At 34.0% G+C, this 22626-nt stretch overlaps 2 protein-coding genes across 2 annotated transcripts; one reads left to right on the forward strand and one right to left on the reverse strand.

Moving 5' to 3' along the window:
- Positions 1 to 868: 868 nt before the first annotated feature.
- LOC127852503 (uncharacterized) lies at positions 869 to 3733 on the reverse strand. The gene is made up of 3 exons (XM_052386461.1): positions 3483 to 3733; positions 3169 to 3341; positions 869 to 2804 (listed from the first exon to the last, which is right to left on the reverse strand). The coding sequence occupies exons 1-3, from the start codon at positions 3731 to 3733 to the stop codon at positions 1636 to 1638; spliced, it is 1593 nt and encodes a 530-aa protein (XP_052242421.1). The 3' UTR covers positions 869 to 1635.
- An 11688-nt stretch (positions 3734 to 15421) lies between these two features.
- LOC127853784 (uncharacterized) lies at positions 15422 to 18944 on the forward strand. Its single transcript, XM_052388551.1, has 2 exons — positions 15422 to 16016; positions 16442 to 18944. Exons 1-2 carry the CDS (start codon positions 15701 to 15703, stop codon positions 18349 to 18351), a joined length of 2226 nt encoding a protein of 741 aa, XP_052244511.1. The 5' UTR covers positions 15422 to 15700; the 3' UTR covers positions 18352 to 18944.
- Positions 18945 to 22626: the final 3682 nt, after the last annotated feature.

Raw genomic sequence — 22626 nt, forward strand, 5'->3', positions numbered from 1 at the left:
ATCGCAACGTTGATTGAGAATTCACATTAGAGACATCAATGGACAACAGTTCGAATCTGACACAAATGTGAAAATGTAGTAATAGCATACCACAGTATATTGTATCATTTAACTGATTGTGTCTAAATCAGATAGGTTTAACAATAATTAAATCATTTCATTGTTCTTCGTAAGAGTTGAACATTTAGGTAAAACCACGATATATTGTAATCTATGTGGGTAGATTCCTCATTAGAACGTTCTTGCCTCAGATGAGGACCGAACCCACAACGGTGAAGTGACCAGTGATTCTGATTTCTTGGCTCTACACACTCGTAACGGAGGCTCGAAAACGTTTTTAAATGATATTTAATAGCTCAAACACAAAAACAAAGTTTCAATTATATATCTCGTGTTGTTCGATTTCGTAAAAGTATCAACCCGTAGATTAAATAAGCTTTTCTATGTGCTTACTACAAAACAGAGGATAATTATACATAATTATGTTGAGTATTTTTACAAAGTAAATGATCTACTTAATGCATTCTTTTTAGAAACATAATTTCTAAGAGACTTATTTATTCAGAAGTCTTAAAATAATAAGTAAGCTGAAAAGGATATTCTTCACATCTTACTACCCCTTCAATTTATTGTCCAAATGAAAGTAATACCTTGTTACACTCATAATGTTGGTCCGTTCGTTAGATGTGTCTGGAAATCCCAAAGACGTATCATGCATACTACTTGAAGTCGTGTCATCATGAAAAGATTATCCATTAACTAAGTACCAAATGTATATAATTGTCGAGTTTTCTAACTACGCGCCGAGAAAAACTCTGTATAGCTTATTAACTTTCAATAAAAAATCATATAATTTAATAATTGAATGTTTATTACAAAAGACTTGTTTATTTGTGAAATTGTTAATTTGCTTTATACTTGTTTACTGTTATATCTCACATGTGAGCTCGTATACCCTCTTTTGCGTTTTCTTAGGCAACATGCCTCATCATATATAATCTTTGCCTTTTCAACTTGTCCGTCCATTTCTAAAGAATGGCTAAGTAGGACCAGCGCCGTATCCTTGTGAAACAATGGTTCCTCTGAAACACATTTCTCGAGCTCCTGGAATGCTGTCAGTGCTTTGGATTGATTGTTTAATTCCTTGTGTAACATCAGTTCCACGAAATGGAAATATGGCTTGGGATCCAAGCTCACATACTCTATAAGGTCATCTATATCTGACCGTTGGTCAATTGGTCGGAATACAGCATCAAGCCATCCACGAGGAAAACATGGTTTAAGAGTTTCAACAAAAAGTAAGCAATTGCAGGTATTTGCATATAAAGCACCTGTATTTATTAACGCCAATACATCGTCTCCAAAACCAGTTTTCGGTACATACTCGACTTCTCCTGAACAGTTACACACTGATTCCACAGCGATGTCGCTGTGGGCTGTTTCTACTTCTCTCAAAAGTCCACTTGCTCCAGTTATGTCACCTACGCAAACCAAAACGGTAGCGTACTTCAGCCTTCCTGAAACAGCGTCGGCACACGTACCGTCTTTTAATCTTAACAAAACAGAATTAGACAGTTTGATTTTTTTCTGAATAGAATCAGCTGCCATTAGCATGCCTAAGTTAGCTTGCAAAAATTATCTATATCGTTCGGTTTCCTTTTGAATGAAAATATCTCCTTGTTGGTGTAATATTTCACAACGCGACAATTTTGCCTTGTTTAACTCGATTTCACGTTCTAGATCGCAATTCCATGGATCATCGTATAAAGATGGCCCCTTAAGACTCAAAACGTAAGCTTTATAAAGAAAGTTCCCAATGTTTGAACGGATTATTTCCTGTGTTTCAGAGATATAATGTTCAGAATTTCTAATGCTATTGTATAATCTTCTCCCAAACTCATCAAACTCTATTATCAGTATGGCTAAAATAGGATTATTAATAATATCGTTGATACATTCTCCAACCTTTTCCCTAAGGGTTGCATCTAATCTACCTTCAAACATATCAAGACTGCTCATCATATAATGGGGATTGTATCCATTTACGAGGCTTTTGTAGATCCAGTGTAAACATTTGCGTGTACATTCCAAAATTCTATCTTCTCTAAACATGTCTTTCCCGTATTGCTCTGTTACAAAAAACAATGCTGTTTTACAGTAGAAACTCTTAATAGCGTCCTTATATTGTTTGTTTACAATTGTCTTAATGAGCATTTTCATCAGAACCAAACACTGTAGTTGTGAAATGTTCATGTCAAACATCAGTTTCCGTTCTCCTAATGTGGTAGACATTCTGAAATCAGTCCTTAAATCTTTGCCTTGTTTATGTCCGACTGCAACTAAAAAGCAACCGCTTTCAATAACGCGTTTCCGCACAGGGTCCTTAGGCCACGGTTTATCTTTTGTTCTGTCTATCCAGTCCATTGCCTCTTTTGGAAGGTTGGAACAATAACATGCAAATACATAGTCCTCATCGATTCCTCGTTTTGTACTCATTCGATTTAGGGCTGGGCCATGGACCTCGTCAACTATATCGACAGGATACTGCAGGAATTCGCTTTTAAGATACACTTTACCATCTTTACCTTGCTCGTACATTTCATTGTTATCAACTTCGGTCATTAGAATGGGTTCTTTATTGTTCATGGCTAACAGATTGCAGTACCCTGGGGAAGTGTCGTTATGTTTATGTACCAATAGATTATTGAACCATTGCTTCGATTCAACAGTTTCCAGAATAACCCTGTTGTCATTCTCTGAAACCAAGATGTCTGCATCTGAATTTAACCCCAAAGTGGTCGTCCCTGAAAAAAACATCGTTTGTTTAACAATATATTACTATTCCATTCATTACAACGTAGATGTATTTGGTTTAGCATTTACGGTGGACGGAATCCTGTATTGACATCCGAAAAGGTTTACATGAGATCGTAAATGTTAACATGACGGAATCTTTGTACGCATACTCATTTGTAATATTTGCATTTGGTGGTAACGTTATTTGTGATCGGCGCAAATAAGACATCTGTCATCGCTAGACGAGTTGACAGTATATGTTGTTGTTAATAAAGAGACTTATATTTAAAATGTCTCCAGTTCGCCCATAAATATATGTAAATGTTACATAATGCATAATTATTATTATAAATAAATCAAAGAAATGTATACTCTCAGATTGACTGTCAAAATGGTACCATGTCACATTATCATCTTCAAGGCGCAAGTGGACAGTATTTATGCTTTCTATTTCCAGCCATGTGTTTCTTCGTGCTTCTACCAGTTCTTCTGTAATCCCTATTTCGGCAAGTACTTTTGACACAAAAATAGACAGTTCAGCGTCACTTAATTTCAATACATATTACTCAGTGTTTGGAAACTGCCCAAGTTCGCCAAAAGTTACTTGCACTTTATCATCATTAGTATTTACACTATTACATATCTTCATGGTATTTTCTTGCCCATTGCTGAAGTTTGGAAAATACATATGTTCATCTTGTTTCGCTGAAAGATTCTGACTACATACATCCTGTGTTGGTCCTATTTCTTTCAAATGTGCGTTATAACCACTGCATGTGCGTACTATATGTTCCGCAGCAACCTGACCTTTGTGGTGGTATGAATCAATATCAGCATCATCTTCTTGATCATGTCCTTCCTCTTCTATGGCTAATTGATTCACACCATCCTGACTCGCTTCAGCGGATAAGGAGTGTAGGTACACACTCTGTTCCATTTGCCTTTTTCCGATTCTGAAACACGTGTTATTATCGTTTGAAAGCTCTTTAGCATTACAGTGTATCAATATTCAATTTTACTTTCTGGCACAGCAACTTAGATGATACAACTTTAGAGACAAATGTCTAGGTACATGGTAAAACCGATAATCATTCGGTAACATGTTCATATATTGATAAGGTAGAAAGCATCAATAAATTAAACGTAAGTGATGCATCAATGAGGTTTACGCGAGATTGTGATGTATTAAAAATGGCGGATTTGTTTTTACATTTGTTTCGGACACGGCGTTCATTTATATTGAAGTAGATGTTGTATTGTGGAATATGTGCATGTTGATAACGACTGTTCTATCAACACATTAGTCCGTGGCATGAAGATACAGATTGTTGACCGAAAAAAAAACGTACAAAAAGTTATAGAAGGGAAAGATTGTCGGTTAATATTGGCTTTTGCACACAAAAAAACGTTTATTTTATGTGTATAAATACATTCAATATCTTAAACAGGATCCAAAGTGTTAATTAATTATATATGTAGTAGTAGTCTTTCACGATAGATAACTTACACAAATAATTTTTTTTCACGACCATTCATTCTCCGTACTTTTTGAAAACCGAATGCTTCACGGAAAAGGAATTTCAAGTTTCACTTTTGATACATAATTGTGTTTTTCTTATGTTCGTTTTTATCTGGACAAGAATGACAGCTGATAATGTGAGTTCACACCATTACTCGTATTTGCGTTTATTTAATTCTTGTTCCGAGTTTTTCTCGTTGAATTCCCTTTACTTATTTTGAATTTTGCATCTGCAAGCTGGTTTTTAAAAACATGACCATGCATGTTATTTGCGGTTACAGACCTCCGTCATTATCCACGTGCACCCAGTTTGTTGCCGATACATTCCAAAAGCTAAAAGAGTTTCTTCCGATTTATTCAAATTTGATGATAATGGGTTATTTTAATCTACATATCCAAGAAGAGAACACAGCAATTACTGACTTTAAAAATACTTTGTTTGCTATGAGGTTAGTACAGCACGTAGATTTTGGTACCCACATTGCAGGAAACACTCTTGATCTTGTTATAACAGAAGTCGCCAATGGCGTCGATGTTCTATCGTGTACGCCTGGTACATATTTTTCTGACAACTGCTCTGTGAAAATTGTCACAAACATGAAAAAAGGAAACAATTACTTGCATACGTGTATCTGACCGAAACCTAAAAGACATCAACAAAAGTGAATCTGCGAAGGATCTTCGAAATATAGCTATTGCCGCTGACAATGTTGACAATTTTGTTGACCAGTTTGAAGTTGAAGTAAAACGAATACTGGACATCCATGCGCCAATGCAAGAGAAAATGAAAATATGTCGTGCTCCCAAACCATTGTTTACCGAAAATATTGTTATACTTAAACGAACATTTCGCAAAGCTGAAAGTCTGTGGACAAAAATAGAAACATCCGCACCTATATGAACAATTAAAAGAAGCCCGATATAACTACACTAACAAAATAAATCGAGACAAGTGTAACACTTTGAGCCAACAAATAATCAGCTCCAAGGGAGACTCGAAAATATTGTACAAATTTGTATCAGAATTGACGGGCAAAAGTATAAAAAATATAATGCCAAATGACATTCAAGAAAGCAACCTTGCAGAAGCATTTGAATAAAATTGGTATCATTCGAGAAAATTTGAGAGATTTTGATGATTACAAAGCAGAAATAAAAGATGCACCATTGTTGAAACTTTTCAAGAACTGTCTGAAGGAGAATTTAAAGCTCTTATTTCTCAATTGCAAACTTAATCGTGTGCACTTGATGTTTTACCAACAAATGTTCTTAAATTCACATTTAAATGACATACTCCCTCTTTCATTAAAACATGGGGTCTTTCCGCTGAAATGGAGGCAAGCTATAGTACGAACTTTGATCAAGAAAATTGGTCTTGAACTTGAACTCTAGAACTATAGACCAGTAAGAAATCTTTCATTTTTATCGAAATTGATTGAAAAGGCCGCACTCTTCAGACTCAATATCCACACCGATAGTAATAACCTTTTACCAAAAAAGACCAGTCGGCATATCGGCGACATCATTCATGTGAGTCAGCCTTGCTGCGTTTTATCAATGACCTTCTGGATGACATGTAGAAACAGGAAGTTAACGCTTTAATAGCCATCGATTTAAGCGTTGCATTCGACACAGTGGACCACAACATTCTACTGGACGCCTTTAACAGTCAATATGGCGTCTGTGCCACCGCATTTAACTGATTAGACTCGTATATACGACCGCGTAGTTACCGTGTCAAAATTGAATCAACAATGTCAGCTCCACGCCAGTTACAGCCAGTTACAGTGTTCTGTACCACAAGGAAGCTGACTCGGGCCTTGGCTTTAGTTAACATACGCATGAACGCTCTTCGATGTCATTTCGCCGCATATTTCTGTGTATGGATTCGCTGTTGATCACACTGTAAATATACGCTTTACCCCAATACCATCAATGGAACGCAAAGCAATACACGACCTTCAAGATTGCGCGATAACCATTTACTGGATTAACTGGATGAATGGGAATAAGCTCAAAATAAATAACTCAAAAACAGAATTTGTCATGTTTGGTTGTCGGAAACAACTTGACAAGTGCGTGACTGAGTTAGTTGTCAGTATAAATGATGCAATTCCAAAACAAAAGTTTATAAGCTATCTTGGTGCCTTTCTAGATTAAACACTTAATTTTAAGGAGCATATAACGCATAAATGTACAACAGCCATTCTTAATTATTTTAAAATCAAGAGCAAAAATATTTAACAAGGGAAGCCATCGAGATTCTTCTTTTATCAATAGTTGTTATACATCTAGATTACTGTAACGTCTTATTGTGTGGAGCCGTCCAGTGTGATCTTAATAAAATGCAGAGAATTCAAATTATGTGTGCAAAGCTAGTTTTAAATCAAAATAAATACGATAGTTCAAGGCAAGCAGTGTTCGATCTCCATTGGTTACCGGTAAAAACCCGAATTGAGTTCCAACTATTGACCTTTATGTACAATTGTTCCCGTGGAAACGCGCCGGCTTATCTTACGGAACAACTTACGCTCCAACTTCCGAAGCGGAACCTGAGATCAGCCGACAATAATGTTATGAGCTACACAGTCCCTGTAAATAAACGACGAACATTCAGCGCTAGGGCTTTCCGGACTGCTGGCCCAATAATCTGGAACACTATTCCATTAGCGATCAGGCAGTCAAGGACATTGGATTCATTCAAAAGAAACCTGGAGACATTTTATTTTAGGAAGTTCGGCACACTGTTTTAAAAAGTATTAACTTTTAAAGTGCTCATTTAATGTGTATGTTAAACCCCACAATCCATGCACTCATTCATTAATTTAATGTTTATTTATCTACTTATTTATTTTAATTTAATTTAAGCAGTGTTTTGTTTTATCTATTTAGTTTTGATATTTTAAAGAGTTTATCAGATTTTAGTTACAACCTATATTTATATGGTGTCAGCTTTTTACCTTATAACTTCTATGAATTTTATGTTATATTTACATGTACAAAGCCATTAAATATGCTCGCATAAAAATAGGCGTTTAGTCAAATAAATCAGTTTCAGTTTTCAGTTTCAGTTTTACTAGTTCATTTAAAGTCCCCGTTCGCGGAATAGATCGTTGTTTTGCATATAAATCGTATAGCGAGTAATATACTTTACATTAATTCATTGAAATATATTTTTATCGAGGTTGACATCGAAAACCTGGTCGAAATCGGTTTTGATTCGATAAAATAATATTATATAAGTGATCAAAAATACATGCAATAGGCGAAAATCATTGCAGCGTCGCGAATTTTGCAAATTATATCTATTTTAAGCTTTCGTTATATATAATCAGATTTATTATGGGAGATAAATACATAGATTTAGCAAAAACGTAGCGTTGCAACTCAGTCTCCGTCTGTAACAGATGTATTTGAATTTGTTCTTACCTTCTCTCGCTAAATTCGCCCGTATCAGCAATTTTGTTTGTTTAGGTTTGAATTAACGTGTCGAATCATGAATATTAATTAGGTCATTTTCGTACTTAACCGTACTCGACCCAAAATAAAAATCGCTATATTGTTTGTTTTTACCGATTTCAACAGGATTTTCAGTGATATCCTCAGTAAAAACACGTTTTATTACGATTCTGCCCATAAATATCTCCGCGAACGGACACTTTAATTACATTTCACCTTAAACTACGTCTATATAAACAACGACGTAAATAGTTTTCGAGCGATATTACATCATTTCTAGAACGAATTATATCGCCTGCCACAGAGATCGAACAGTTGAGAGTAAATACTATAGCTCGACAGCTACAACGGATTATGGTGGTTTGCATATACTTCCATTTTACTAATGCATTTAAACACGAAATTGATGCATTTAAAGCGGCTTAAGCTATTTAAAATATACGTGGAAACTGCATACATCAATCAAACATTTTTAATTATCAGGATATAAAGAATAAATGTGTACATAGAAAAGGCATTTTACAGATGCATATATTCCTCATTAATGCACTAATCTAAATGAAAATATACCACTAATTCAAAAAATGTAAACACAAATCAACCACCATTAATACATAGACATACAACTCTCGCATAAGTGTTACTGTTGAATCGTAAATGTTGAACCGCTTGACGGTGTGCCTTACAGCGTGTTCACTTTTGTTGTCAAATACATACGATGGTTTTACCTTTCACGACTAGACGGTATGATAATATGTATATTGTCCGTATATCCTAAAAATTAAGAAAATTTGAATTCCTTACGCTTCACACTTAAGTTTTACTTCATATTTTCATTTTATGCAATCCATTCTTCAGGAATGTATAAACAAAATGTTCTTTTAAGTTATATGTTAACACCACTCTCTTGAATTCATTTCCTATGTTTTCAATCGTAATACACCGGCTATCTACGGCGCCTCCGTAAGATGTTGATTTATAAAATAAATCGTCTGTCAGAGTGACAGAAGTTTATGTGAGAGCATGGGGCGACAACTCTGCTTGTGGATTGTGTCAACACGCATATAATCGGAAAATAACTGACGACGGTAGTACATACAGTTTTAAATACACAAATGAATGCATTCATGTGTTAGATCTGTCCTCGTTTAATAATGGTTCGATACTGAAAAGGGTGTATTTTTATAACTTGCAATATATATGGTAAACCAAAAATATTATTTTTAAGTACATATTGAAAAGAATACCGTTATTGCTTGAACTTTTTTTTTTCGTTAGCGTAAAATTGTTTACCTACCAACCAAATCTAGTTCGATTTTATAGTTAAAACACGTTAAGTTATACAGAGATAATTTACATGAGTGTAAAAATCCATATCCTTATACGCATGGCATTGATATATCGCTGTGTGTTTCATTTTAAATAACCTTCTGAGTTTATGGATTTGCTCGTTTTAGCTTATTATTGCGTAGTTTGGTTTCGAATCGCTCACAAACGCATTTGTATGGTTGCCTAAAACGGATATTCGTGCACAGTTTTCAAAATAACAATGTTAAAAGAAAAGTGTCATTATATTGAAAACGAATGGGTGACTTATATTTAAAGAAACAATAAATACTCAAAATCAACGAATATTTTGCAAAATATTTCGTAAAATAAAAATAATCCATACACAATAAGTGTTCCTTAAAGCAATAGCCAACACTTCAACGCTAGATGTCGAATGTTAACATAGATTTAACGAGTTTCAAAGTGCTCGTTTTTATTTTTTGTGGCACAATATATTCCATTTTAATTTCCCGCAACGATATATCTATTCATACAACACACGAACACTAACATGGTACATGAACATGTGTTGAATATTGTAAATAAATCATTTTTAACAGTTATGGTTATTTTGCTATTCTAAGTTAGCGGTTGGTTCGATCACCTAATTCCAAACGGCGATAAAGAAATTCAATATGATTGTCATATAAACTACATGTAAAACAGAATCATAAGCATGCATTCTGGATAATACGGAATACGGTACATATGCATTTATTAAATTATTGTTTTACATAAAATACAAATATACAATAACATGATGACATGCACATCTGCAACAGTTCCATGGACAAGGTTATTGTGCACGAAACGGTAAAACAATAAATGTTTACCTGTAAATTTCGCCCATGTGTAATCTCCATGTCTTAATATTAAGGTTTGCACTAGCTTAGAACGGTTTTAAACCAATCAAAAGAAAGGGCTTTGACTGATTTTACTATTAGTTATATAATAAAACGAACAATTACTTCAAATTTACATCGCAAATTATATACATGTACTTCTAGAATTATTCTTCTCTGAAATCGTGTTGTCAGTTTTGAGAACTTTCAGTCAACTGTTTCGTTTAGCAGATATACCTTACGAGTAAATAACCGTGAACGCTATACTACTTGCTTCTTTGAAGATCGCTGGACTAAACATCCGAGAATCGTGTAGATAGATTCCTTCACCGTGCCCATAACTTTTTGGGGAAGTTCGTTATGAACTTAACCTTAGGGCAATTAAACCCTTACATATAATTAAAAAATGACAGTATTCAGTAAAGAGCGTAACCTGATGAACTACAAAAACTGTGAAAACCTTTATGGTTGTATTACATTAATTCCGATTCCCATAGGGTCCAATTATAAAACTGCATTTTATGATATTCGTCTTCAATTTATAATTTTTCTAGCCTATTTTGTGTTATTGTAACATATTTTTATCAATATATTACAATTCAACACATATACAAATCGTGCATACCCGCTTAAAAACATTTCGTAAACATGACTGCTCTTTTGAGGCATATTAAAACTTAATTTCTAATTTTAAAGCACAACAACAACCTCGATGAACATTGGCATCTACAGTGATTTTATTTGAACGTTCCAGTATTATTATTCAATATAATATGCTTTAGTAAGAAAATTATGTCTTCATGAGTATTTGCCGCTCATTTTATAAATCCGTTGCTTATACTTTAGCGTCACAAACACTTCATATTTCGATGCGTGTTACTAAAAACAGACTGCATAGTTAATCACCTAAAATGTATAGGGGTATGATTTCGTAAATCAACCAACTATGAGAACACATATTATTGCATTCACGATAAGAGAGCTTCTCTGATGGTAGGAAACGCGAAAATGAGGTTTATCATAAGACATTTTGGCTTTGACTTAATTGTTGCATCTTTAATATTAACCAAACTAGGATAAGTCGAAGTTAAGTATTGGAGCATAGTGATGTGTTGATACCTTCGCAATGTGCAAATGCATGGTATATCTAAAAATAAACCTAAACATCTCCAGCTGCAAGCCGTGTGTGGACGCTATAACCTGTAAAAAGGGTATCCAATAGAAAAATGTATACCCACAGCTAGATAATTTGATAGCGCTGCTACTGTTTAACTTTGTTATTGAAGTCTTAATACGATTATAAGTGTATTCTTATTATTGTTGTTCAATTACTTTGAGCGAATTGAAAATAAAGTATAGCCCGTTAAATACATTTTATAATGTTTACAAGCTTCGCCATCATTGATCAGAAGGTACAATGCAACTGCCATCATTAATCACCAGATACATTGTGACTACCATCATTCATCACCATATTAATTGTAACTGCCATCATTCACTACCATAGACATTCTGACTGTCAACATTAATTCCCATATACATTGTAACTGCCTTCATTAATCCCCATATACATTGTGACTGCCATAATTAATCTCCATACACACTGTGACTGCCATCATTAATCCCCATATACATTTCGACTGTCATCATTAATCCCCATATACATTCTGACTGTCATCATTAGTCCCCGTATACATTGCGACTGCCATCATTAATCCCAATATACATTCTGACTGCAATCTTTATACCCATATACATTGCGACTGTCATCATTAATCCCCATATACTTTCTGACTGCCATCATTAATACCCATAAAGATTGTGACTGCCATCATTAATCCCCATATACATTGTGACTGTCATCATTAATCCCCATATACATTCTGACTGTCATCAATAATCCCCATATACATGGTGACTGCCATCATGAATCCCCAATATAAAGTGTGACTGCCATCATGAATTCCCATATACATGGTGACTGCCATCATTAATCCCCATATACATTGTGACTGCCATCATTAATCCGAATATACATTGTGACTGCCATCATTTAGCACCAGAAACGTTTAGCTGCCATCATTAAGCACCACAAACAGTGTGACTGTCATTATTAATCAAACGATAGATTGTGACCGCCATCATTTATCAACACATTAATCTAATTTAATCGGTTGAGGTTATTTAATCATGATTCTGGATGATTACCAAACGCATCGCAAAGGTTTATTGCTTCATATCCTTCGCAATATAGCAATTTAGTTATATTCCTGAATATTATTTCATGATATGCAGCTATCGTTATGACATATGAGTGTAACAATCGTAATAATCTTAACTTCAGGATTGAGATTTATAAAAAAAAATCCCAATTTCTACTAACAGCACCCAAACATGTAACATCAAGATAGATTGTGGTGCTTAGTAATGTTAATACAGTGGTAATCCTGACAATTACAGACACAGGTATGTTGTGTTACCCACTATACAACGAAGTGATGTAGTAGGAAAGATATGTAACAGCCACATCTGCTTTATAACAAATGGCAAGCCGTGCCTGTTTCCTGCGCTTAGCGACGTCTAACAACCTTCAGCAGTGTTCGTACCGGTATTTTTTAACAATTATGTTTTCTTGACGACTGCCTTTTTGTCCTTTTCGCGCGGATTTTTTTTTTTGAAAACAATGTTCGCATGTAGATATATCGCAATGTCAATTGGTTCCTTACAAAAACACAACGCATTGCTTGGTCGGACGTCTATAATCGGCCCGTTGCCGAAATAACGGCCCGATGACATTTGGCCTGTTATCGTTTATATTACATAGATAATAATAGGTTAGAGTTGATTATAGATCAGGTTTACCATGCGAGGCTTAGAAATCAAAAAGCACTCGCCTTGGCGAGTGCCTTAAATTTCGTTTAAGTGCCGAACATGATAAACTTGATCTATAATCAACACTAATCTATTATTCTTTTTATCGCAATTTTTATTCAGAAAACTTTTTTCTTTAAACAAAATTAGTTTAACTGGATAGTTTCACTGGATTTATGACGTCATTTTGTCGAAGCAATGACGTCATTTCGTGCCGTGGTTTATAGCAGAAATTTAATCAAAGGGGCTTTAATCAACCGAAATCGCAATAAAAGTGGGATAAATATTATTTTATTTTGCTCCTTCACTTAAATTTATTCCCGAACCATCTGTCCGTAGTTTTATTTTCATTCATTTGATTACGCAATATATGACGTATCTCGTTTGACGTATTTTCTGCGACGAAACAAACCAGTTTAAGGTAGACTCTCTGAATTTTAAGGAAGGCAATTCTGACGTGGTGGTTTATTTAACAATTTATTTTTAAAGCATCGGACGCGTCCAAAACGTATTTCGGATTGTGTGTTTGTTATGCAAAATTGGAAACTTCAAAAGGACTTAAATAAATCGCTCTGAACGGTCATTTGATATCGTGAATCGTTGGTCAGAAATGTAAGCATTTGATACAAACGTTTCCAACAAATAGCAATATGTTTAAAAATAAATGAGATTAATGGATGGAAGGGCGGAAAATGAAGGTGCATATTGTTCTTGTTTTCTTGATATAAGCATTGGATTTAAGTTGTCATTGAGGTAAGCGAGTCGTTTACCAAATTTTGTGTTTTGATGACTCGTTTCCAATTTCACAGAATGTCAATAGTATAATCTATAGTACAGTTTCAGTTGCATCAGATAGATTAACTATTCAATTTGTTTTCTACGTTTTAATATTATATTCGATTTCTTCCCTTATTTGTGCCTTTACTTAAAGTGATATTAGACGCATTTTTCACTGTTGAATTGAGCGTAACAGAATTATTAGGTCAAAATATTTAGTTAAAATGTGGTAACTGACCAATTATCTGCAACTCATCTTGCTACCAGTTGTTTATTAAAAATATATTTTATATTCGATATTTTACATGACTCACCCAGATGATCCGTAAAACAAAGTTGTGTCTTTGTGTCGTATGAAGGAATCTGCACTAAAACTAAATTTAGGTGCACATCGTACATGCTTGATCGGTTGTCAAACGAAAGTACGGTTGATATTCAAATGCATTATTTTTCTCTTTCCGGGATATTGTTTTAGAATGTTGATGCTGCATTAACAAATATAAGTGTATATGAAGTGAAAACACCAAAAATAAACAACGGTTGCGATAGACACCTATAAACTGTTAGATGCCCAAAATATCACTTTAAATTTGTCAACTTTGGCTTTGGACTGAATGTGGACGCCATTTTGTTGAGCATAAGCCGCGCGATCCCATTCTTTTCAGATATGAAAAATCGGCCCGGCTAGGCGGGCAAATATAATTTATATTTGTCCGCAAGATACAGATAACTTGTTCACGACTATTCGATATGTTAGCATGTACATGTAATCCGTTTATTTATTATAATGTCAATATTTATGAGTAAGGGCCAAACATTTTTAAGTAATGCACCGCCAATATGTATGAACATTTGCCTCGATGTAGGTATGTCTATTACCATGTTAGAAAGAGCCTTGAGAGGGACTTAAACCATCGACCTCCCGCTCCGAATCCCTTATATTTCGGTCACGAATAACTCTGCACAATATTTTTAGTTTGCGATTTTTTTAGAAAAGGGGTAAAATGTGTGTACCTAAATACAAATGTCTGTGCTTTTGATTTATTATAAACGTAAATGAAATACAAGATCAATTCAACATTTTATGTTGACACCTCTGACGTCATGGACAAGCAATTCGAAGGCCAAACAAACGACCAGACATAAAACCAATATACACATCTCTTACATTTATTTTGTGCTGGAGATTGACAAAAAAACGAGTTAAATTTCTATAAAAGATTAGCCTCGCGCACTACACTTGTGCCATAATACTTTTAATTGTGAATAGTACTTCCAACTCTATGTCGATTATACATGTTGTTAAGATAATCGATGAAAAGTGTTAAACACGTTTTATTATTTTTCAGTTTATATAAATTATTTACGAACAATAAACGAACATTTTTAACATTTACGTTTTCTTTTAATTAATGTTATTTTGACGAACTGTAAACAAATTCTATATGGTACTTCTATGCCACCATACAAATGCGCTGCATGCAATTGAAAATAGAACGATACGGCTCAATAAACACAATTCAATAATCGTAATGTAATGTCGCCTTACAGGTTTAACGCGGTTTTACGGTTTTAGAGCTCATTGGTAGGTAAACAGCATAATAGGTGTAAATATAGATCAAGCACCTATGGACATCGTTTAATAATGTCGTTTAAAGGAATATTTATATTTGATAGAGAATATATTGCTTGATATTATAAAGCACCATTGTTTGTATAGATTTATATTTAAATAAAGGAGGACAAAAAAATGAATGAAAGATTTGTACATTTAAATGTTTTCTACCGCTGCCAGTCTATTTGTTTAGTTTACCGTGTTGACATTTAACGTACAAGGACATTCAGCTCGGTATATTGAAATGAATGTAAAGCGTATGTATTTAAAACGTGTTTCTGAATTGGAAAAACAGTTAAATGAGTTTGTACCTACGCTCCGCATTTGTTATGAGTCAGGGTTGTGAAAAACGATTTGGCTTAACAGTGAAAAACCATGACAAAGAAGAAAAAGCTGATATTGATACAAATCACCAAAGCGCCCCGGAAGTTGCGGAAAGAAACAATTTATACAAATCACGTGAAAAGTAAACCTTTATAAGCGGAATAACATATGTGTAGCCCAAACTTCAGCTCAGGGATGGCAAATGAAATCACTTTATATAGTCGAGTAAATACTAATGAAGATACAGACCAAGTGCATTCGATAGAAATTGGGCAGTTTCCAAACATTGATGAATATTCAATAAAATTGTGTGACGCTGACCAGTCTATTTTTGTGTCGGAAGTATTAGCCGAAATAGGGATTACAGAAGAACTGGTGGAAGCAAGAAGGAACACATGGTTGGAAATAGAAAGCATGAATACTCTCCACTGGCGCCTTCAAGATGAAAATGTTACATGGTACCATTTCGGCAGTCAATCTGAGGGTAAACATTTTACTTAATTATTCATATTAAGAATTATGCAAGCTCAATTCATGCATACTAAAATTTACAAATATCGATTTACAAAAACATATATAATAACGAGCAAACTAAATAATATCGTAATATAAGTCTCTGATATTTAATAATGAGCCAACGGAATATTATTTAAATATGAGTCTCCTTGTTAACAACAACTGATACTTTCCACTCAGTTATCGCTAACAAATATCTGCGACGACCAAACAGAGCGTTACAACCAAATGCAAATAAAAGATTGAATATGATTATATAATAATGTAAGCCGTTTAAATGACAATGAAACGTGATACCACTTTGGAAGTAAATAAATGAGTATATACATATTAAATGAGAAACAGTACAGTGACTATATTGTTTAACAATTGATCTTGCTTTTTACAATCCAGGGACGACAACTTTTGGGTTAGATTCAGATGTAGACATCTTGATTGCTCAGAATGACAACAGGATCATTCTGAACATTAATGAATGGAAGCAATGCTTCGTCAATCTTTTGGTTCATAAACAAGAAGACACTTCTCCAGGATACTGCAAACTGTTGCCCATGGACAGTCAAGAACCCATTTTAATGGCCAAGGTTGAAGACGATGAAATGTACGAACAAGGTGAAGATGGAAAAGTGTATCTAAAATGCGAATTCCTGCAAGAGCATGTATATGCCAATTCAGGTGAAGAAATACATGGGCCGGCCTGGAGTCGAATGAGTACTGAAAGAAGCATTGATGAGGACTATGTTGATGCATATTATTGTTCCCACCTTCCAAAAGAGGCAATGGATTGGATAGACAGAACTAATGATAAACCGTGGCCAAAGGATGATGTACGGAAACGGGTCATTGAAAGTGGTTGCTTTATTGTTGCAGTTGGGCATAAACAGAGCAAAGATGTAAGGACTGAGTTCAGGATGTCTACCACATTAGGAGAACGGATTCTGATGTTTGACATGAACATTTCACAAATACAGTGTTTGGTTCTGATGAAAATGCTCATAAAGACAATTGTAAACAAACAATATACGGACGCTATAAAGAGTTTCTACTGTAAAACAGCCTTATTTTTTGTAACAGAGCAATACGGGAAAGACATGTTTAGACAAGACAGTATATTGGAATGTACACGCAAATGTTTAGAATGGATCTACCAATGCCTTAAAAATGGAAACAATCCCCATTATATGATTTACAGTCTTGATATGTTTGAAGGTAGATTAGATTCAAACCTTAGAGAAAAGGTTGCAGAGTGTCTCAAGGATATTATGGATAATCCTATTTTAGCCGTGCTTAAGATACACTTTGACGATTATGGAAGAAAACTCTACAATCGGTTAAGAAACTCTGTTAATGATATCTCTGAAACAAAGAAAAGCATCCGTTCTAAAACTGGGAACTTTCTTTCTAGAGCTTACGTTTTGTGGGGGCTTGTCGAGCCATCTTTATACGAAGACCCGTGGACTATTGATCGAGGACGTCAAATAGAGTCAAACAAGGAAAAACTATCGCGGTGTGAGCTATTACATGAACAAGGGGATTGTTTCATGCAAAAGGCAACTAGGCGATATATATTAATGCTGCATGCTAATTTAGGCATGCTTTTGGCAGCTGAATCTATTCAGAAAAATTGCAAACTGTCTGAGTCTGTGTTTCGAAGCCTTAAAGAAGGTACTAATGCCGACGCTGTTTCCGGTAGGCTGAAGTACGCAACCATTTTAATTCGTCTGGGTGATATAACCGGAGCAAGTGTACTTTTGAAAGAAGTAGAAACAGCGTACAACAACCTTGCTTTAGAATCAGTATGTACATGTTCAGGAATTGTTGAGTACTCTCCAAAAACAGGGCTAAGAGATCAGACATTAACATTATTACATACCGGTAAAATATATGGACATTTCTGCCATTGCTTAATTTTTGTCGAAACTCTGAAACCGTGTTTTCCTAACGGGTGGCTTGATGCTATATTCCGACCAATGGAACTAGATGGCCAACGGTCAAATACGGATGACGTTATGGAATATGTGAGCATTGATCCACTGCCATATTTCTATTTCGTTACACTTATGTTACAAAAGGAATTAAACAATCCATTCAAAGCACTGACAGCATTTCAGATGCTCGAAAAATGTGTTTCAGAGGAACCATTATTTCACAAGGATACGGCTTTGGTCCTTCTCAGCCATTCTTTAGAAATGGACGGAAAAGTAGAAAAGGCAAAGATTATATATGACGAGGCTTGTTGCGTAAGAAAACGCAATACAGGATTTAAAAGTTCTCATGTGAGATATAATAGTAAGCAAGTGTAAAGCAATAGAACAGCACAAACAAAACATTTTAGTTATGAACATGCAATAATTGAATTATATTATATCTTTAAAAATTTAATACCCTCAGTGCGAAGTAAAAATGCTACTTTTATATAAACTTAGTAATTTTCTTATTTAGGATGGTAAGAAATAGATAACTTGACTGTCAATAGCACGTATGTTACTCCTTTGGGAATCTTAGACACAAATAACGAACGGACCAAAATTGTGACAGTAACAGGTTCGTTAATTTCGATTGGACAATACATTGATGGGGGCTAGTAAGATGTAAAATATACATTTGTCAGTTTTCTTTTTTTTTAATTCTAAATTAACACGAATCCTAAGGTAACATTTCTAATTGAAATGCTATAACGTCAATCATTTAAGTTAAAAAAATGCCAAACGATGCACATTTATGTATATATTGATCACATGTACTGTAGTGGAAATGGTGTGTAATTTAAATCTCATTCGTATAAGAACATATATTGCAGCATACTGTCTGCCAAAATACCTTTAATAAAGTAAGTACATCTTGTATCGACAATTAATTGATATCAACGAGGAATATACTTAAATTCGATGTGAAACTGTTTTACCAAGAAAAGATGAAAATATTATATAAATGAAATTACATCAATAAAACAGTACGTGCCTAATGTGAGATGTAATTATTTAATTTTAAATTGAGATGTAATGTGTTATTTCGGCTGCGATATTCGGCCACAGTGCTCACCTATTGTATTTTATATTTTCACCTGAAAATCACAAAAATTACCAACTGACCAGATCCAAGAATGTAATCTTCAAGGAGTAAAGGGCATTTTCCCTTCAAAGTTCACGGACCTCGGTACCATAATTTAATAAAACGTTTGAAAAATTATTTTTACTGTTCTTCTTGCCGTAACATTATGCATGAAAACTAACTGTCCAGCGCCTACATGTTAAACACACGAGCGATTGCATTTGTCTAACGCGAAGGTGTGTCTTTACTCCCTAAAGATTTCATACTTGAATCGGATCAGATCGTCGACGAGTAGGTCACGCGAGTTGTTTATCGTGTTATTTCTTAGAATTTGACCTAGCATTTATAAAATATTTTGCAAGATATGTACATTTCGAGAAAGGAAATTTATTTCTGCGTTTAATATGACCGAGATCCTGGAAATCGCTGTAAAATTGTTTTTATGAAGTAATGGCTGTTCAAAGCGATGTATTCTGTTTTCTGGTCCTTTTGTGTTAAATACCTTGTTATATATATATATATATATATATATATATATATATATATATATATATATATATATATATATATATATATATATTTGATAGTAATTTTTTTCAGAGAAGTTGATTTATCGTTATAAGTTGATTATTTTAAATTCGAAATGATGTTTTACCAATTAATATCATAGCTACACGCTAACCACATGTAAAATTAAACGGCCATTCTTTAAGAAGAAAAAATAGCTCAGCTCAAAGCAAAACGATTTACATGACAGATGATTATTCTCACTGTATCCGCTTGTGCAAAAGTTGAGGTACTGAACAAACTAAAATTTGAACAAACTTTAAACTTGTTTTTTTTAGAAGACTAAAAATTAACTAAATAATTCTTATTTTTTCTTATCTTATGAACTTTTAACTTTACACTTTAAACGGCGTATGTAAAACATTCCAACGAACGCTGATTTTCCATCATTCAAATCGGTTAGAACTGTTCACGTAATATACATGATCTTTTTGGAAAACACTTGAAATGTATTACGTAAACCATTTGTAAACGTGTAAATGGCATCTAAGGCATCGTTCTTCATCTTTAATGACTTTCGATTATATGAAGAATGGTATGCGATTTATGTATGACTTCATATTATGACTAAATATCTTTATAACAAAAACATTCATCTCCTAATTATTTTCAGTTATATTTGTGATTGATGCAGCGTAATAAAATGCGAAATTTTGTGCCGTCATAAAATGAGCATGCTTTTCAGAAGCCACACCTGCATCTTTTAATTATTGAACCATGGTTATGAAATTACTGTTTATTATGTGATAACAATTTGTTGTATCAGTACATGCCATTTGGCAAGTTTTTTTAATATATGAGTCGCGTTCAGAGAAAACTGGGCCTAATGCATGTGCGTAAAGTGTCGTCCCAGATTAACTGTGCAGTCTGCACAGGCTAATCAGGGACGACACTTTCCGCCTAAATTGAATTTGTGCTAAGAAGAGACTTCATTTAAACGAAACATGTTATAAAAGCAGAAAGTGTCGTCCCTGATTAGCCTGTGCGGACTGCACAGGCTAATCTGGGACGACACTTTACGCCCAAGCAATATGCCCAGTTTTCTCAGAACGCGACTCATATAGTCATGAATAACATGTATGCAGGCCCAAGCTTTACATGCTGATATACGATTACTATCATAACACTTTTTTTAACATTACACCTGTTTAAAAACATTAGTACACTTTAATCATAATAATAAAAGCACAATCACATTCTCGACGAGCAGTGGCATTTACAATGATAATTTTTCGTTGTTCCCAGATACATCCGCAATGAACTTTATATTAATATATGGTATGGTTTCAGTCTTATACTTGAGTGTATATTAATGACAAACGGTAATCAATGATGCATTATTTTCCTTTATAATTGATTCATTTATTATAATTTAGTTCAAGTATTAAGTTCTTCACAATGACTTATTGTTTTACAGTTATTACGTAACAGTACAACGAGGTTGTTTAACGAGGATAATTAATAATTCTGTAAGTATTCGCTAATTGCATATGCCGTTAACAACATGACATAATCTAAAAGTTTATGTGTTATGGTAAATGAATGAGCGCATCATGATGTTTGATGATCACCAAACTCATTGCAAATGTACATTGCTGCATATCGTTCGTGACAGAGAGATATACTTTTATATTTGTTAATAATATGCGCCTATCTATAGGACGTTAGTGTAATAAATAGTACATCTGGATTGAAATTGTTAACTTATAGAAACATTCCGATATATTTACGTATTTAGTAAAATATCAACTATAACACCCACACCTATAACACCTTCACAAATTGTAAATTTAGTATCCTTAGGGTCAGGAAATGTATATTTTTTATTGATAATTTGTTGTTGGTATCCACACGTCGTGCTACAATTAGATTTGCAATAAAGTGGTTTATCTGGCAATCACATATTTCATTCACATTGTGTTACCCACTGCACTTCGAAGTAATTTTTCGTTAAAAATCTGTAACAGTCAACTCAGATTGATAACCAATTGCTAGCTAAGCCTGTTTTATGCGCTTAGCGATGTCATCCAACTTTCAGCAATTTTCCTTCAGTTTCAATATAAATGTGTCTTTACGACTGATTTTTTTTTCGCTTTGATATTGTTGATGTCTTTTTTTTTTCATTTTAAATTAAGAATGTCCCTTTGTTTACGATGTATAGTGACGTTTGGTGATATTTACTTTATAAATGGAATAAAAACAATAAGCATACATTGGTATACAAAACCGCATTAAAAAAAAGTATAGTCACATATAATGGGATTATGTGTGTTGTTTGTATTAAGAAATAATACAAACATTATTTAAAAAAAAGATCATGTTTCAAGTAGCGCACTTAATTGTTATACAATATTAATAGGTTTATACAAACCTTCATGTGCTACCAATCGGAACATTAAACCATGTGAAGATCTATACATACGCCGGCACAATGACACACATGTTTAGCCCGATCACTAAACATGATAAAACGTGTAAGCATTGGCTTACATGCAATTGTTTTACGTCCATGCTTGTGTCTATGTTTTGTAGCAGTGGATACAAAAGGTTTATATAACAAATAAATACTTGGAATTACTCTGCCATCTTATTACTTAAATATCTAAATTTAAGATGTTTTCCCAGCATAAATAGAAAAAAGTATTGACAGATAAAATAATTTCAAGATCAGAAACACGTATTTAGCCTAGACGATACTTTTTCGATCGATATTAATTTAGCAGTTCATTAACAACGTTTTATAATTATAGTTGTCATACTTACATTAACCCAATGACTTATTAAAAAACCGTTCATTCACTTATTTGATATAAAGGTGACTAACCAATTCTATACAATGTGGATCTATTCTCATTCGATCGATCGCCATATTTACCCTTCTCCTAATTTACCGAGTCTTCGTGTTAACATATATTCGTTTGTTCTAAAATTCCAGCTAACAGTTTGATTATCATTTGTGA

The sequence above is a fragment of the Dreissena polymorpha genome, chromosome 12 (genome assembly GCF_020536995.1).
Source record: "Dreissena polymorpha isolate Duluth1 chromosome 12, UMN_Dpol_1.0, whole genome shotgun sequence".
NCBI lineage: Eukaryota > Metazoa > Mollusca > Bivalvia > Myida > Dreissenidae > Dreissena > Dreissena polymorpha.

Coding starts and splice junctions, on each gene's coding strand:
- LOC127852503 (XM_052386461.1), bottom strand. CDS start 3,733: ATGGAACAGAGTGTGTACCTACACTCCTTATCCGCTGAAGCGAGTCAG. Junction 3,342..3,482: donor GCGAAACAAGATGAACATAT/GTATTTTCCAAA, acceptor ATTGAAATTAAG/TGACGCTGAACTGTCTATTT. Junction 2,805..3,168: donor TTTTGACAGTCAATCTGAGA/GTATACATTTCT, acceptor TGTTTTTTTCAG/GGACGACCACTTTGGGGTTA.
- LOC127853784 (XM_052388551.1), top strand. CDS start 15,701: ATGTGTAGCCCAAACTTCAGCTCAGGGATGGCAAATGAAATCACTTTA. Junction 16,017..16,441: donor TTTCGGCAGTCAATCTGAGG/GTAAACATTTTA, acceptor TTTACAATCCAG/GGACGACAACTTTTGGGTTA.